This window comes from Rhynchophorus ferrugineus, unplaced genomic scaffold (assembly GCF_030347505.1).
Source record: "Rhynchophorus ferrugineus isolate W39M unplaced genomic scaffold, kcgeb_rfMv2 rfM3, whole genome shotgun sequence".
NCBI lineage: Eukaryota > Metazoa > Arthropoda > Insecta > Coleoptera > Curculionidae > Rhynchophorus > Rhynchophorus ferrugineus.
Genome location: NW_027472582.1, coordinates 73833542 through 73849711, shown reverse-complemented (window position 1 = coordinate 73849711; position 16170 = coordinate 73833542). Strand labels below are relative to the sequence as shown.

Sequence of the window (16170 nt, the reverse complement as noted above, 5' to 3'; positions counted from 1 at the left end):
TTTACAATTTGAAAACTAGGCACGTTTCTGAAAAAGTACCGATTAATAAATGCTGGGTTATCAAATAAATAAATTTAACTTGATTGTAGGATAAAAACGAATTATAAACAAAATTTATGATTGTCAGATGAAAAACGAGATTGATAAAAGCGCTTTCTACAAATTATACAAATAAATGTTTTTGATTACGTATTCTATTAAAATTCCCTGTTAGTAATGCAGTTTTACACTAATTTGTAAATTAAATAAAGACATTGAAAGTATTTATCAGGTGACACTTAATATTTTTTCATTTGTTTTCGTAAAATCAGACATGTCATTTTATTAATAATCTATTTAATATCTTATAATAATAGGTTTACTACTGTAATTTAATAACATATTTTATTTGTGTTTTAAGAAATACTGTAATTTCACCGACTTTTTGGGCTTTACGTAGTTATTTGGCTGTTGAAATATAAGCTTATTTCGAAAAAGCACCAGCCTGGTTATAACTGTTTGTACAAAGTATTGCCATAAAAATGTACTTTAGATTATATTTATCCATTTTATTACGTTGTTTCTAACCCAAACAGCCAATAGTATGTCCCACTTAGATATTGATAAAAGTCTCAAGGCCTTTTTTCAGATTTTTCAATCAAATTATCGGATTTATTGAATTGCATTTCGTAGTACTTGATAGTATGACATATTTCCTATAACAATTTTGCAATAGAAATTTATTTGTTTTCGATATACAAAGTTCAACTTTTAAACCAAATATAAGTCGTTTTAAAATCGTAAGTACTGTTATACCCAGTAGGTTTTTGTTATTTTGTTTGAAATGCATTTTGGACTATTTTTAGAGAGTTATGATGTTCAATACAATTCGATGTTTGCTACAAATCAAAAATAAGCGTGTATAACTACATCTGTAATTTTATGGATCATAGATCATTAACCGGGTTAAGTTATTGTTGGGTTTTATTCCACTGTATTGTTGTTCCTAATCATGCAAGAATTTATTGTTTTAGTGAGTAATTACGAATTAAGAAGTTATAAAATTAAACCCAGGTTAGTACAATACTGTGATAAGGTGGGGAATTAATAATCCTTAGCGCAAATTTAAAACGAATTTGTTCTCGCATTGGGTATTAGTCTAGTTTGCAAATCCGTACGCGTTGTGGTTAGTTTTAATCCAAGGTTTACGAATCGCAACAAAGGTGAGCAAAATATTTCGTTATATCTGACAGAAATTTGACATTGGTCGTCGGTAATTTAACATAAAAGACATATATCAGCTGATATTTGTTAGTAAAGTGTTTTGCTTATTTGCAAAAATTTATAAAATCAGTTTGATAACATGCATTTTCAATGACACTGTAGTTTTCCAAACTAAACATGTTTTGTCCCAGATAGTGATTCATGTGGTTTTTCTTATTTGGAAGATAAATCCAACACATTTCTTCAAAAATGGTAAATGGTGTTTATTATAAACAAAACTATTATTTAAACAGTATTTTAGTAGCATTGATGATAATTTAGGTTTAAGATACAAATAAATTACATAATGCAAACTATGATTTAATATTCATTTTATGTTGTAATCATTTATATAGCTCTTATTACTTTTAGATGCCGCAAAAGTCATACAATCTCAATGATTCGGGCAACATAAACAGTGCTTACAGCAGTAGTGACCCTAATATTCCCGACTCATCAGCTGCAATGCCAAACGAAAGAACCGTGCTATCTCAATCACAGACCTATTTCGCAGAAGAAAGAATACAGATACCTGAAACATCCCATGTAGGTAGCGCCATCACAAAAACAACGCTCCTTTCATAATTTTGGTATTTTTGAAGAATGGTTTCAGTTTCAAGAAACTATGGGCCTTCACCGGACCCGGTTTCCTCATGTCCATAGCCTATTTAGATCCAGGAAACATTGAAAGTGACTTACAGAGTGGTACCGTGGCACAATATAAGCTATTATGGGTTCTGTTGTCTGCTACAATTTTAGGATTGTTGATGCAGAGATTAGCGGCTAGATTAGGTATGTGTTATTGGTTTTATTACCTTTTGGTGTTAATTAAGATTAGTGCTATCAAGCAGACAGTGAATGGTTTAATCTTTTATTATCATAAGACAGTTATGAAAATATTGTTTTGTATTAACCATTGACCTAAATTGGTGATACTTCCTTGTATGAATAAATAGAGGATTTACCACTATTTGTTATTTATTCATAGGTTCGTTCACACTGTACTATTTCTGACAGTTTTGTTTCATGTTCGAATATCTAATCTGAAAGTTTGAATAACTTTCCGCCAATAAAACTAATAAAATGAATTAAGATTTACCTCAATAATTGTTATGAATAAATTAAGGCATGCTCATTTGCTATTTCCACATCATTTCATGAAAAAGAAATCAACATTTTGCATGACATTTACTTTTACCTACCTGGAAAACAGAAAAAAAGGTTTTTTTGTTTTGATTGCGCCCATTATTTTCTGAGACTAACCATCAGTCTGGTTCCAGTTATTTTGTACTAGATATTTGCCCTCAAGAAAGGAGGTATCAGGGTTAAACATCTATTCCTTGTAATTATTCCAAATCTTGAATGAACTAACTCAAATTGTACGTTTTATAGAAACACATATTGACATTTATATTTAGACAAATGAAGTAAGATGTAATTTCCTGTAATTTTTATATTTTGCATAGCATTTGTTTTGATTTTATCTTCACTTTTTCTAAGGCTGTTTTAATTACACTCTGATTAAGTAAATATTTAGTAACCATTTAATTTTTGTCCTTATATTTGTAATATTAGTAGTTAATGTTATTATTATAATTAATAAAAATTAGCCTGCCACAATAGTTAAGTATAAAATTTGAAAGTAGTAAAACTTATGATTAAACAATTATAAATTTTATTAATGCTTGTTAATACAGGCGCATTACAAAGAAGCAGATTCATTTTTAGTTTCAGCAGAATTAACGATCAACGTTTTAATTAACTTTTGCAGTGTTTTATAATCACTTTAAGTATGAATGGGCCATTAATTCTTTCAAATTCGATGTTAAATGATATCAAAAAGTACAACAACGATTAATTGATGAATTTGAAGCGTACTGCTGATTTATTTCTTGGAGGTGTGAGATTTTGGCTCCAAGTAGTATATTTTTGGTACGAAGCATATAAATTGTTAATTACAGGAGTTGTAACTGGTTTACACCTGGCTGAAATGTGTTATCGACAGTACAAGAAATTCCCCAGAATTATCCTGTGGCTGATGATAGAGATAGCGATTATAGGGTCCGATATGCAGGAAGTAATCGGAACCGCAATCGGGATTTACCTTTTATCGAATACCAAGTAAGACATAATGAGATTTAAAGTTAAGTTTCTTCACCCATACCCGATATTTTACAGGATACCTATATGGGGTGGCGTTCTCATTACCATAATCGACACGTTCACCTTCCTGATGTTCGACAAGTACGGTCTGAGGAAACTGGAGAGTTTTTTCGGACTACTCATAACGGTCATGGGAGTGACCTTCGGCTACGAGTACGTGACATCGAAACCGGACGGCTTGGGAGTGTTGGAGGGCATGTTCATACCCTGGTGTAAAGGATGCGACTCCAGGGCCCTGTTACAGGCGGTGGGGATCATAGGTTCGTGGTTTGGGAGACTGCGGTGACCGGAGTGGCTGATGTTTATGTTTCAGGAGCGGTCATAATGCCGCACAACTTGTATCTGCACTCGGCGCTTGTTAAATCCCGAGATATCGACAGGACCAAGCCGGAAAAAGTGCGCGACGCCAACTTGTATTTTTTCATCGAGGCTTGCGTCGCGTTGTTCGTGAGTTTCGTGATAAATGTGTTTGTGGTGGCTGTGTTTGCCGACGGGCTGTTCCAGAAAACCAACGCCGATATAGTAAGTCGCTTTTAACTATAGTCTATTCAAAGTTTTTTTAGTATTGCGTCATGGATATTGGTGACGTCAAACATTGCAATGTTGCCGCATCAACTCTTGAGTTTTAGTTCAGTTTGGCTTTGACATACAACAAAATTCTAATCTAAATCAAATATGTTACCAACACGGTGGTATCTGGTACCAACACATCTGGACTATGCGGTGGATGCTTCAAAACTTCTCATATAAGCTCCAGTAATTTTTGAATGGAAGATAAGCTCTCGTCTTTATATATTTTACATTAAAATTACCAGAACCAAAATGAACTATTTCAGAGCAGTAGATTATTGGCCCCACTGTATTTCGTAGTATTTTGCTTTCCAGGGCTTTTAATTTGTTTTATTTCTGAGTTGTATTTTTTTTATCAAGACAGGCTTGTTCTGTTATTTTTTTATCTCTGTCTCTTGATTTTCTGACGCGATAACTTCAAGATATTTATTTACTTCCACAAATTTGTGTTTTCTCCCAATTCTTTCTTTCAATAAAATAGCCAATTCACGTGATCTATGACGTCGAAAATAGTGCCAAATGTAGCTTATAAAAATGTAGAATTAGTTTTAAACTCGGAGACATTTTCCTTCTCATTTTACCCCACATAAAAAGAAAGAGAATGCTGTCTGATGCGTCTGAACACGTAACGGAATCTGTAACGGAAATTTATTCTGTAAGTATATTAAAATATACTTAATTAAAATTTTCTTTTTATTTTTACATTCATTGATAAATTCTTAATGTTGACTTTTTTTATTTGTGTATTTCTCTAAACTTGTGCAGTTAATATCTTTAAAATCCTCTTCGGTTAGTAAAGCTACAACAGAGGTAACAAATTGAAGTCTTTTTGAAGGATCTATAGAAGGAACACTTGTTTATATATTTGGATTATGGGCTTTCATCTTAAAATACTTTTAAAATTTGAAATCAATATGGCAAACATGGCTGTCCTGGTCAAAATGTGGAAAACAAATTTTCGTGTACTTTTTTAGAACCTCATGAGTTAGATTTTTTTTAAACCTATATATAATCCTTCCAATAAAACAGCCAATGCAATGTCATCAGCGACGTCGAACGTATTGCGAAATTTAGTTTATAAAAAATAAAATCCTTTAAACTCCGAGCATTTTTCTTTCATATTTTACTAAAGTAGTTAAAAGGAGACAATAGATTCTAATGCGTCTATAATATTCTAATTGTGTTGGTAGTGGTCGACAACGTTGTCATATGTCAATGTAAATATAATAAAACAACTCTAACTATTGCGGCTGTTTAATTAACTGTATCCTTCAATAAATATGCATTAGAATACTATACTTTTAAAATAGTTTATAAGGTTATTTTTGTTTTATTATTTTATTTACGTTAGTACGAACGAAAACTTAAATTTGGTGCGGCATAGTCACATTATAATTTTTGTTCGTATACAAATGTTCCAGTTACATTTATACCAAAACTTACTTTTATTAATAATTCTATTCTCTTAACAATAAAATGTAAAAAAAAAAACATTAAAAAAATTTTTTAAGAAATAGAAAAATTACATAATTTGAAGTTAGACAACCTGCAAAACGAAACGAAAAGTTCGGTTTATGAAATCCCTGACGATTTTAGAGAAAAAAAGCAGCGACAAACAAGGATTTCATTTTAAAAACAAAAGAAGTCATATTATCTGAACGCCTTGAGAAATAATGTGTTTTTGACAATTTTTCCACATATACCTTTTGAATATCACCTCTGAATCATTTTGATGCCTTAAAAGGGGATTGATAAAATCTAAGGTGGCATTGGTGACACTTTACTGTCAATAAAACAGTAATTAAAGACATATTTTTGAAATATCAGATCAAAAGGTTCTTGTAATTATATATAACAAGATTTTTTTTTGATTAGTATGGATATTGCCAGAATTACCCTTCCATCAACGCCAGTATATTTCCCCATACTGGTCCCGAGGCGAAAGAGTACGTAAACGCGGACCTGTACAAAGGAGGCATATTTTTGGGATGTACGTACGGCCTGATCGCTATGTATGTTTGGGCGGTGGGGATATTGGCCGCGGGGCAGAGCTCCACCATGACGGGTAAGTCAACAACAATATTCCTATTCGTTTATCGAGAATGATTGTGTTCGCGCAGGTACATACGCCGGCCAGTTCGCGATGGAGGGTTTCCTCAATCTCCAGTGGGCCAGATGGAAACGGGTCCTGTTCACCAGAACCATCGCCATCATCCCCACCTTTCTTTTGGCGTTCTACAGTAGCATCGATGATTTGACTGGTTTAAACGACATATTGAACGCGCTGATGAGTTTGCAGTTACCCTTTGCCACCATACCGACGATCGCCTTCACCAGCAATCCGCATATCATGGGAGAATTTGCTAATGAATAGTGAGTACACTATAACAGTCCATAGTTTTATCATACGAGATACTTGAGAACGAAATCCACGTTTTTTTTATACACAAAACATAACAAAAGTATTATTATATATAGCTTTTGATTGTTTTAGACACAAAAATCGGTTAAAAGTTATTTAATCATAATAACAGGTAAATTGAAAACTTCTAGGCCTGCCATAGTAAAACACATTTTTCCCAAGCCCAATTCATGGATTTTTGACACGACGCATTTTTTTGGTGAAGCAGCATTTTCTTTTTCATCTCATCTTTTCATTTCATCCTTCAAACGGTCCAATAACGCTATGTAATAGTCGCTGTTGATGGTCCTTCTTTTTTCAAGGTCAATGAAAATTATTCCATGCGAATCCCAAAAATACAGACGTCATAACCTTTCCAGCTGACTGTTGCGTTTTCTCACGCTTTGGAGCGGGTTCATCGTGTGCAGTTTACTCGCATGACTGTCGATTGGACTTCGGAGTGAAATGGTGGAGCCATGTTTCATCCATTGTCACGTATCGACGCAAAAACTCGTGTTTACTACGCTTGATCATCTTCAAACACTGCTCCGAATAATCAACTCGTCGTTGTTTTTGGTCAAAAGTGAACTCGCGCGGCACCCACTTTGCACAGAGTTTTCTCATACCCAAATATTCGTGAATGATATGATGCACACTTTCAATGGATATCTTTAGATTGTCTGCTATTTCATTCAATTTTAATTTACGGTCATTCAAAATCATTTTGTGGATAATTAAAATGTTTTCGTCAGTAACAACCTCTTTCGGGCGTCCACTGCGTTCACCGTCTTCGGTGCTGATTTCACCACGTCTAAACTTAGCAAACCAATCCTTGATGGTTGATTTTCCCAGGGCAGTGTCCGGAAACTCGGCATCAAGCCAAGTTTTTGCTTCAACTGTATTTTTTCCCTTCAAAAAGCAATATTTTATCAACACGCGAAATTCCTTTTTATCCATTTTTTGTCACATTAACAAATGTTGCTTCACTCAAAATGTTATAATTCACAAATTGATGAAAATGATCCGACAACTGTCAAATTTATACACGCAACTTTTGAGGGTTAGGGCTAACTAAAAAACAAAGATTTAATTCTAGTAGCGCCTTCTATGTGAACAGTGTATACACCAGATTTCTTTTTTTTTCAGCGCAAATAAAATCATGTCTGTTTTGTTGAGCCTTGTTGTCATCGCCATCAATATCTATTTCGTTGTAAGCACAGTGAACGAATTCAACTTGAATTGGTTCTGGTTGGCGCTGGTTATATTCCTGGGTATCCTCTACATTTTATTCTGCACGTACCTGGTGATACATATGGCAGTATCGATGGGGGATACCCGTTTGCTACGATATAATTTCGTGGAGAAATATATTATGGGACCGGTAGGGAACACGTTTACCATATCAGCCACTCGATATTCCAGGTGAGTAAACTTTATTATGACTTCATTGATTTCTGTTAACTCATTACTAATATATTTGCGCCGAATTGACAAAAAAGTTTTATAAAAACCTATAGAATAATTACTATTACTCAAACTTTTTTTCTGTCACCAAGTTCTTTGAGCTAATGAGATGATTCACATTTTAACGTAAATAATCTTGATTCCCTAAAAGTAATAAATCATTTCAATACCCATAATTAGAATTATTTAAATAACAAATTTGTATATTCAATGTAGATATCGCATTTATAAAAGATCTCAAATATAGATTACTTATTCCGCATTCCTAAAAAAAAAGAATTATTCTGTATACTGAAACATGGATTGCTAAATCCGCATTCCTTAAACATGGATTTCTTACTTATTCCGCTTTCATAAAATATAAATTACATTTTCCGGACTGTTGAATGTCTTCAAACTAAACTTTTGTTACAGTATTTATATAAATGAATAGTAAACTTGTTCCTGTCATCTATTGTAGCGTTGTCTATGAAGACCTAAAACCCAACCAAAAATTCTGTTGTCAATATCTGTCAAAACAAAACAATAACACTCATGCAAGTTTTTCTAAATAGTTCCAACGCCTTCTGTGGGAATTTTTTATTGTTTCATCGGTTATGTTAATTAATATAACATAATTTTTTTCTCAATTCAGATTGTATTGTGAATTTAACTATATAGAAACTTAAGCAAATTTAGAAGTTTTAATCACTATACTAAGCTAATAACTATTTGTTACAGCATTAAATGTTGATCAAGGCTTGTTTTAAATTTGTAAGTAATACTAACATTTTCAGCTTCTTGTCATGACTAATTTAAATTCATTTTAGTTCGCGATTTACTTCTTTATTACTAATTACTAATATGAGTAATTTTTACTAACAAATAAGTAAGGTAGGTTCATTTATTTCATTTTTTACCACCTAAATCAATATTCATAATACAAATTACTTTTTAGTACCGATTCGGAATTACGTCACCAGAATCCAAAAGAGGACGATACTAAAACATGATCGAGTGACCCTAGGATGTAGCGCGATGAATGAGTCTAATCTAATGAAGGTTCATGCCTTTATAGAATTATATTTTTCTAGGTTATTTTACTGCGTAGAACAGTGTTCATATTGTTTGACTTTGTAATTGTTTGTTGTTCTTTGAAAAATGTTATTGTGATATCTTAATAAATATTTCATTTTATTAAATAAAAAAAATATTATAATTCATAACTGTTTTTCATTTTATTTTTAATACATTGTAAAATTTAGTAAGATGGAAAAACAAAATAATATCAAGCTTTGATTTTTGGTTAATCCAATTGATTTTATCTTTATATCTAGTTAAAAGATCAAAACTATAAACACTGTACATTATAAATATCAAAAAAGGAAATTACACGTTTATAAGCTATTTTAATTTTAGACGTTACTTAAGTAATAAATGTCATAACAAAGAAAAAGGAAAAAACAAAATAACACTGCGTATTGTACCTAGAAATTAATTTACAAAAAAAAACACAATCGCAAAGCTAAACAAGGCTATACATAGAAAAAAATCTGAACTAATCGAATGCACTTATCAAATATCAATATAATGTCAAACACTAATTATAATGCATCGGTTACATAATGCATGTCACAATATCGAAAATGTCAAAACCAAAAGAAATTACAGCTTTAAATCATTCTGATGTCTCGCGTAAAATCATCTCCAAGGATGAACCAACAATATCTCCGCTGGAATTAACAGATTACTCCGGAAAGAACCGAAACGAAAACATATCTGAGTACAGTTTGAAAAAGGAAGCATTTCTGCAGGCGGTCAAACAATACAGAGCTTTAAATGCGGACACCGTAATAAAGAAAAAAGTGGCACTGCACCAAAATTACGAAGATCAGTTGGATTTGAGTTTTTTAAAAGAGAATAATCGTTTGGAAAACGTTGGACGTTATACCAAGCGGGAAAATATTAGTTTTATTAAGTACATTACTTTTAGGACTGTCAAAGCCTCTGCTGTTGCCTAACGTCTGAGCCGAATGTCATCGGTAAATTACACAGAAAACGAAGCATCAGACCGATTCATAAGGTAACAGTATTTATACTTTGTAAGTTTTTGTTTTATAATTTATTAGTAGGATGATAAGAAAATAATTACAGTTTTATATAATACAGGAATAATAAATAATGCTACTGATTTTAATATAGCCTGTTGTGTGAATGCATAGTTTAAAATGGAAATTTATATTTTAAATCAATTTTTTGCAATACACGTCAGTGTTAGTGAAACATATTGAATGACTAGTAAATATTATATTCATTATTCTGCTATAATGCATTCCATTTTATTTTTTAAGTAATTTCTAAATAAATCAGTTTTTTTCTATATATGTTAAATAAGAAGCGTGGGCCATGTAGAAACAAATGTTATTTCTAAGTTATATTGATTGATCTTTGCATTTAGTTAATTTTTTAGTAGTAAGGTCATACTATTTACTATAAAAGAATACAATTTAGAATGGTTCAGTGTGTTACGCAGTACATTTTTTTTAGGTCCAAGAAGCAATTCCAGATATATGCCTGTTTGAACCGTGGTTTCAAAGATATCTGACTTTAAATAAATTTATTTGGGCCGCTAGAAGCATTATCTTAAAAAATCGCCTAGTCAAGGTCCTGAATAAACTGAAATCACTCACAGTTTCTGACATAGAGAAGATAAATGATGGTGCTATGACGAAAAAAGCTGTAGATTTTCATTGTCATCCGGTCTTCGAAAGATTTCTTTACTAATACAAAAAAACGTCAAGAGTTCTTAAAAATAAATTATATTATCTTATATTAAATACTTACAACAAACAAAAATGAACACTTTGAAAACATAAAGTAGCATTTAAATATAGAAATATTTGTAACAAGTGGCAGCCGATTTTCTTTCTGTAAAATAACTTTAACAATTTCACTAGCTTTATTGCTAAATATCCAGGTCGTCGTCTGGGTCTTCTTCATCCCAGTCGTCCATCTCATCTAACTGGTAGATTATCTGACCTTCCGATTCTTTTTCATTAGCACTGAAACAGATTACATAAAGTGTGTTGTAACAGCAGAAAGTCTAACATATTACCTGGGTAAATAAGGCAAGATTACTTTGTCCCTGGATATTTTCTCTTTTTCTGTTAATCCAATTTTAAATGTTGATAAATTCTCTGGGTTTATATTAGGCTGTGCCGACCTCTCTAATAACCTACTAGCAGAAGGCTTACTTATTTTACTGGTTAATAAATTATCACCCTCAAATCTGTATTCTTCAATCTGGAAAATATCAATTATATACTTTTTTAAACCCTAAGAAGTTTATTACTCTTTACCTCTTGCATTATTTTACCACCACTTTTCTTATACAGATAATGAAGACGTCTGTTATCAGACATAAATTTAGGTTCAACAGTTATACATAATGTACTAAGGTTTTCAAAGAACATACATGTTTTGTTTTCATCGCCCTCTATTAAATCTTTATGTAGAACAGCTATTATTTGCTGAATTACTAGCCAAATAAAAGGAATATGGTAAATATAACATCATAATATTGATAATAATTACGCACCTTTTTTATTTTTTAAGTAATTGAGACTTCTATATGTTTCAGTAACGCCATACTGAAAAATAATATTCGTTAATGCATCAATAACAACAATGTCATTTTCGCCCAATTTTGCTAATTTGTCGCTGAAATTTTCTTGAATATTTTCTGGCATCCAGCCCCCTGAATTAGTTACATAGTCATATAGAATTATATTAGGTTCATTTACATATTTTTGTTGAGCTTTCTTAAAGACCCCCTCACACACAAAATAGTGTAATTTGTGCTCTTTTTTATTTACATGTTGTTTTACCAAATATTCGAACAATTTCCCGTCTTTGGATTCCACGGAGTCTAAAAGAAAAACGAGAAACCTTGAACTTAACATTGCAATGCGAAAATAACTTGCATGGAGCAAGCTAAAAATATTCGAGATAAAGCCATTAATTACATAAAACAATATCAAAATATTAGTACTAACCTTTAATAAGAATGAATTTCGTATAAGGTATGGTGTTTATGTAAGATTTCAACATTATTTTCTCTCAGATATAGGTTTAAAATTTTGTAAACAAACACGTTGCGATTTTGGTTAGAATTTGCCAAATACTGTCAATCTGGAATCTGGTAGGCGACAACCAGCAATACAAACTGCGTCGTTTTAATTTGAGATTTTGTCGAGCGACATCTGTGAAAACTGTCACTATTGTGAAAGATGTTTAAATTATTTTCATTTCTTATTTTTACAACTGCAAGATGATGGTTCTATAGAGTATGACGCCCGGATTAAAGGATATCAAATACTGTACCATATATAAACATAATGTCCGTGCGAATTCGTCCAATATATATCGATATATTTGTTATAAAATAGAAATTTGTTGCGATACAGGGAATGGTTGTTGTTCAGTTCATAAAACATCAAAATACTACCAGAACTGGTGTTTTTGGTATGAACGTTATTTTTACCAATATAAAATCTGTATGTACGTTTATATTTAGGGTGTTTGGAATTGGAATTATTCTAGTAATGTATTTGCTCTGCTGGTACTGCAAGAAGATAGAAAAAGAACGACAAATGGAAGTGGGAATTAACAATCCGCGAAATATATCGGGTCTGACCGATTCTGGACTGAGAACCGTTAGCGCGGGTAACGTAAATTATCTGTTGGAAACTCTGATAGCGAATTATAGAAGTAGTAAGTAATATTAATTGAATAAACGGATGTTTGCTGTCATCGGACAATCAACGTAGGCTTGGAAGGCGATTCTCTTCATTCCGTCGTGTCAGTTGACAACAAGAGCGAGTCGCCCCCGGATTATGTCGAAGCGTTGAACATGCCACGGCCATCCGGGTTTTTCCAGACTGGAAATGCTTCGTCGGCCGTGGCGCCAAGTCGAGAAAATGACATTTCGGATGATATACCAACCTATGACGAGGCTGTACATAAAATATGAATCGATATATTTTGTAATATACTGTTTTCAGTGTTGTTTATAGTTATTATTACTTTATTGAGATATGTTGGAATTATTTTCTTTGTGTAAGTGGCTTTAAAGATAATTTCTATATGAGTTTTTAATTTTGACATCCATTAAAAAGTCCCCATTATAATTTAATAAAATGTTGGATTCGTTTAATAGTGAAAATGAACTTTCGGTTATTTCAAAATGTTTCTAAGATACTTTATGTTACTATGTTCACGTTGCTATGATAGAAGAATACTTGTTTTTGAGGATATATACGAGTTGTTCCGATTTTCTTATCTTTAGTTCATGTGGTCAGGAAGAAGAATGTTCGGCGAATACGACGAATAGGATCGAGGGTACTATTTATGCGGTTCCTATAGGTTTGCACAGATTTTGCAACATGTGGTCAAATGTTGTCATGTTGCCAAATATCTGTATCGATTAATATCTATTCTGAACCATCATGAGGGTTCAGGTTTTATTCGATTAAAACATCTATTGCTGTATCTTCGTTACCTGTTCGACCTTATTTATACCTATGACGTTTGTTCGCAAAATATTTAATATTTTAATATATATTAATATTATAATACCTTCGGCTTGGATGAACTCGATAAGACATACAGAGAAAGTAATTTATAAATAGTGGAATCGTGAATCGTGAACATGTTTTAGACAGATTAGAAATTAACAGTTTAGTGATTGAATTGGACAGTGAATCGGAAAGTTTCAGTATATGTGATAATGCTGTGCAGTGCTGGAAATTCCTAAAACTCAGATTTGATGCGGCAACATTGCAATGTTTCGACGTCGCAGATATCCATGACGCATTACTAAAAAAACTTTGAATAGACTATATGACCTTTTAGTAAGTGTTGGATGCAGCGTTGCATAGGAGACAGCCATAATCCATTTTTGGGAGGACGATTGACATATACATTTTCACTATGATTTCCTGGCGACGATGACGAAAAAGATCAGGAGGACTCTAGTTCGTCAGTTCAGCAATGTAGTGCTTTCAGGTGAGCCAAGGATCAAATGTCACTCACAGGAATCTAAATTGTCCGCAGGGTTGGGAATATTGTTCAAGTGAACCACTGAGAACTTTAGAGAGGAGATGTGGAACCCGGCTTTCTGTAGAAGTCTCTCTCCCAAGTTGGTGGACTTAACTTCATAGTAGATCAGTATATCGTCTCCAATCAGACGATAAGTGAGTATAGATTTTTTTGGTTCTGGCCCAAAACCAGACGGCAATAACCAGCCAATAGTCGGCTGGCAAGGTTATGGCATCTGAAAATGGAAGGACCATCAACAGCGACTATTACATAGTGTTATTCGACGATTTGAAGGACGAAATCGCCGATAAACAGCCGCATTTGAAGAAAAAGAAAATGCAGCTTCACCAAGACAATGCGCCGTGTCAAAAATCTACGAATTGTGCTTCGAATTGTTTCCTCATCCACCGTATTCTCCAGATCTTGCCTCCAGCGACTATTTCCTGTTCTCAGATCTCAAGAGAATGCTCGCTGGGAAGAAATTCTCGTCGAATGAAGAGGTGATCGCCGAAACTGAGGCCTATTTTGAAGCAAAGGACAGATCGCACTACAAAAATGGTATCGAAAAGTTGGAGGGTTGCCATAATCAGTGTATCACCCTTAAAGGACAAAAAATGTTTTTTGGTATGGTAGGCCGGGGACTTTTCAATTGACCTGTTAGATAATATAGTTAAATAAGGTTTCTGTTTATTTTTATTTAGTTATTACAACAATAATTATGTATATATATATCTATTTTAAAATTTTTTTTTGTGTTAAAAATTCAAGTTTGATTATTTTTTAATTCTTATTGAGTTCCTTATTTATTTTTTGGAGTCGGTTCAATTTTTCTGTTAAAAATATTTTATTGTTTAAATACTTCGAGGACATCGCGTATCCTCTCTCCCCCGATAGAGATGAACCCTTCGCTCTAGAACCCCCAAATCGGCCGAAGCCGAGCGGCCCGATCTCGTCTATCGATCGACGGACGGTCGGCGTCGCGACGACGCACCGTTCCCGTCCCGGGGCGTCGACACCGGCCAAAGTGCGTGGCGGCCTCGACATGACAGCCAAGGTAAGTGTTTCTGCTGGCGGTCCGATTCGCGGAAAACGCTCCAAATTGGTTCCACAAATAGCGGGCGGGTACGGCGGCCCGGAAACGGGTACCGACGTCACGCGGCGACGTGTTTCTGTCGGGTGGCGAACCGCGGGTTCCGACGCTGATCGAAATCGCGGCCTACTTAACCTAATCTGTCGTACGGCTCGGCCGGCCAATTTCGATACGGATCCAAAGCCGGATCGTGGCAGGTCGAGCGAATAGTGTTTTGTTGTTTCTTCCTCATAGTTTTTTTTTTTCGTCGCGTATTTATCGTAGAGGCATCGACAGATGCGGGTTTTTTGTTATTCTCTGACATCTGTTTCGTTTTTGTTTATATGTATAAACTCAACGAAGTTACAGTAATAGTCTTTTTGATTTTTTTAAAATTAATTACATCTTACATTATATCTACTTCATACAATCTTAGTTTACAAATTAATTTATTACTACTGTTCTATTGTACTTGCATTAATATACAAAAAAGGCGAGTGCGGGATTAATATATCAGTATGTATTTCCAAAATTAAAATAAAACTAAACTACTGAAGCTAAAGTTAAGAATAAAACTTATACACTATAAAAGCTCGTGCGGTTTGGTTCGCTTCACTCTTCTGATTTCCTGTGTGCTGTCCAGTAGCAGTATTGCTTGCACGCTGCTGTGATTTAGCAGCCTTATTTCATGTTTCAAGACGAAATCTTGGAACACTTCATATAACCATTTGATTTCGAGGTCATCGTGCAGCTCTTCGTTATCTTCTGACCTGGTTAGTCAGTTGCTTCTTCTCTAACATGATGAACAATTTTGCTTACCATCCAAGCTATATTTTCCAGTCCATATGTAGATCTTGTTAATTGCTATTTGTACTTTTTCTATAACCTTAGGCAAAGATGTATCTTTTGCCTTGATAACTGTGTCGTCGGCAAACGTTCCAAGTACTGTTACTTTTGTTGCTGGGAAATTAGCAATGTAGAGCAGATACAGCAGCAATCTTAAAACACTACCCTATGAATATTCTATGCTCATTTTGAAAAATCCCAAATGCCATACTCAGTCGAAAGTTTGTGAAACCTCCAGGAATATTGCAGGACAGTATTTCTTTTTCAGTCTTTCCTTCGAATGCCTTTTCAACAATCGCTGTTACTCTATGGACTTGGTAGACTGTTGAGTGAGTGG

The 16170-nt window shown here is 33.5% G+C and overlaps 6 protein-coding genes across 17 annotated transcripts in view; 4 read left to right on the top strand and 2 right to left on the bottom strand.

Annotated features, from left to right (window-relative positions):
- Positions 1–16170, bottom strand: part of LOC143192377 (uncharacterized) — a 44914-nt gene that overhangs the window by 16850 nt on the left and 11894 nt on the right. The gene's annotated exons all lie outside the window — the stretch shown is intronic.
- On the top strand, positions 660–9040 carry LOC143192382 (protein Malvolio). Of its 9 annotated transcripts, XR_013004761.1 has the most exons (14): positions 660–779; positions 848–955; positions 1014–1202; positions 1615–1788; positions 1845–2034; positions 3204–3363; positions 3421–3665; positions 3719–3927; positions 5851–6040; positions 6096–6348; positions 7523–7798; positions 8561–8593; positions 8650–8713; positions 8778–9040. XR_013004761.1 is itself a non-coding variant. In XM_076397717.1 (12 exons), exons 4-12 carry the CDS (start codon positions 1615–1617, stop codon positions 8830–8832), a joined length of 1752 nt encoding a protein of 583 aa, XP_076253832.1. In that variant the 5' UTR covers positions 660–779; positions 848–955; positions 1014–1053; the 3' UTR covers positions 8833–9040. The 9 variants fall into 9 exon arrangements, 6 of the variants coding, with proteins under 6 accessions (XP_076253832.1, XP_076253828.1, XP_076253831.1 ...); XR_013004762.1 differs by having other exon boundaries at positions 667–779; positions 846–1053; XM_076397717.1 differs by lacking the exons at positions 8561–8593; positions 8650–8713 and having other exon boundaries at positions 1014–1053.
- Elp5 (Elongator complex protein 5) overlaps positions 7507–16170 on the bottom strand; it is a 10920-nt gene continuing 2256 nt past the window's right edge. The window contains exons 1-6 of one of the 4 annotated variants that reach the window (XR_013004763.1): positions 11875–12035; positions 11418–11747; positions 11179–11357; positions 10935–11122; positions 10664–10881; positions 7507–10599 (exon numbers count right to left, since the gene is read on the bottom strand). Coding sequence is in view for 1 of the 4 variants with exons in the window: in XM_076397751.1 (XP_076253866.1) it covers positions 10785–10881; positions 10935–11122; positions 11179–11357; positions 11418–11747; positions 11875–11929 (849 nt within the window). In the remaining 3 variants the exon portion in view is untranslated. Of the gene's footprint in view, positions 10600–10622; positions 10882–10934; positions 11123–11178; positions 11358–11417; positions 11748–11874; positions 12036–16170 lie in introns of those variants that run through there. The other 3 variants (XR_013004764.1, XR_013004765.1, XM_076397751.1) reach the window with 3 other exon arrangements.
- Positions 9445–10729, top strand: LOC143192405 (uncharacterized). The gene is made up of 3 exons (XM_076397756.1): positions 9445–9756; positions 9813–9902; positions 10367–10729. Exons 1-3 carry the CDS (start codon positions 9445–9447, stop codon positions 10601–10603), a joined length of 639 nt encoding a protein of 212 aa, XP_076253871.1. The 3' UTR covers positions 10604–10729.
- LOC143192408 (uncharacterized) lies at positions 12067–12887 on the top strand. Its single transcript, XM_076397761.1, has 3 exons — positions 12067–12343; positions 12396–12592; positions 12649–12887. Exons 1-3 carry the CDS (start codon positions 12168–12170, stop codon positions 12849–12851), a joined length of 576 nt encoding a protein of 191 aa, XP_076253876.1. The 5' UTR covers positions 12067–12167; the 3' UTR covers positions 12852–12887.
- Nep3 (M13 family metallopeptidase neprilysin 3) overlaps positions 14889–16170 on the top strand; it is a 21990-nt gene continuing 20708 nt past the window's right edge. Inside the window, exon 1 of the mRNA XM_076397697.1 lies at positions 14889–14972. Coding sequence (XP_076253812.1) covers positions 14961–14972 — 12 coding nt within the window. The 5' untranslated portion in view covers positions 14889–14960. The remainder of the gene's footprint in view (positions 14973–16170) is intronic.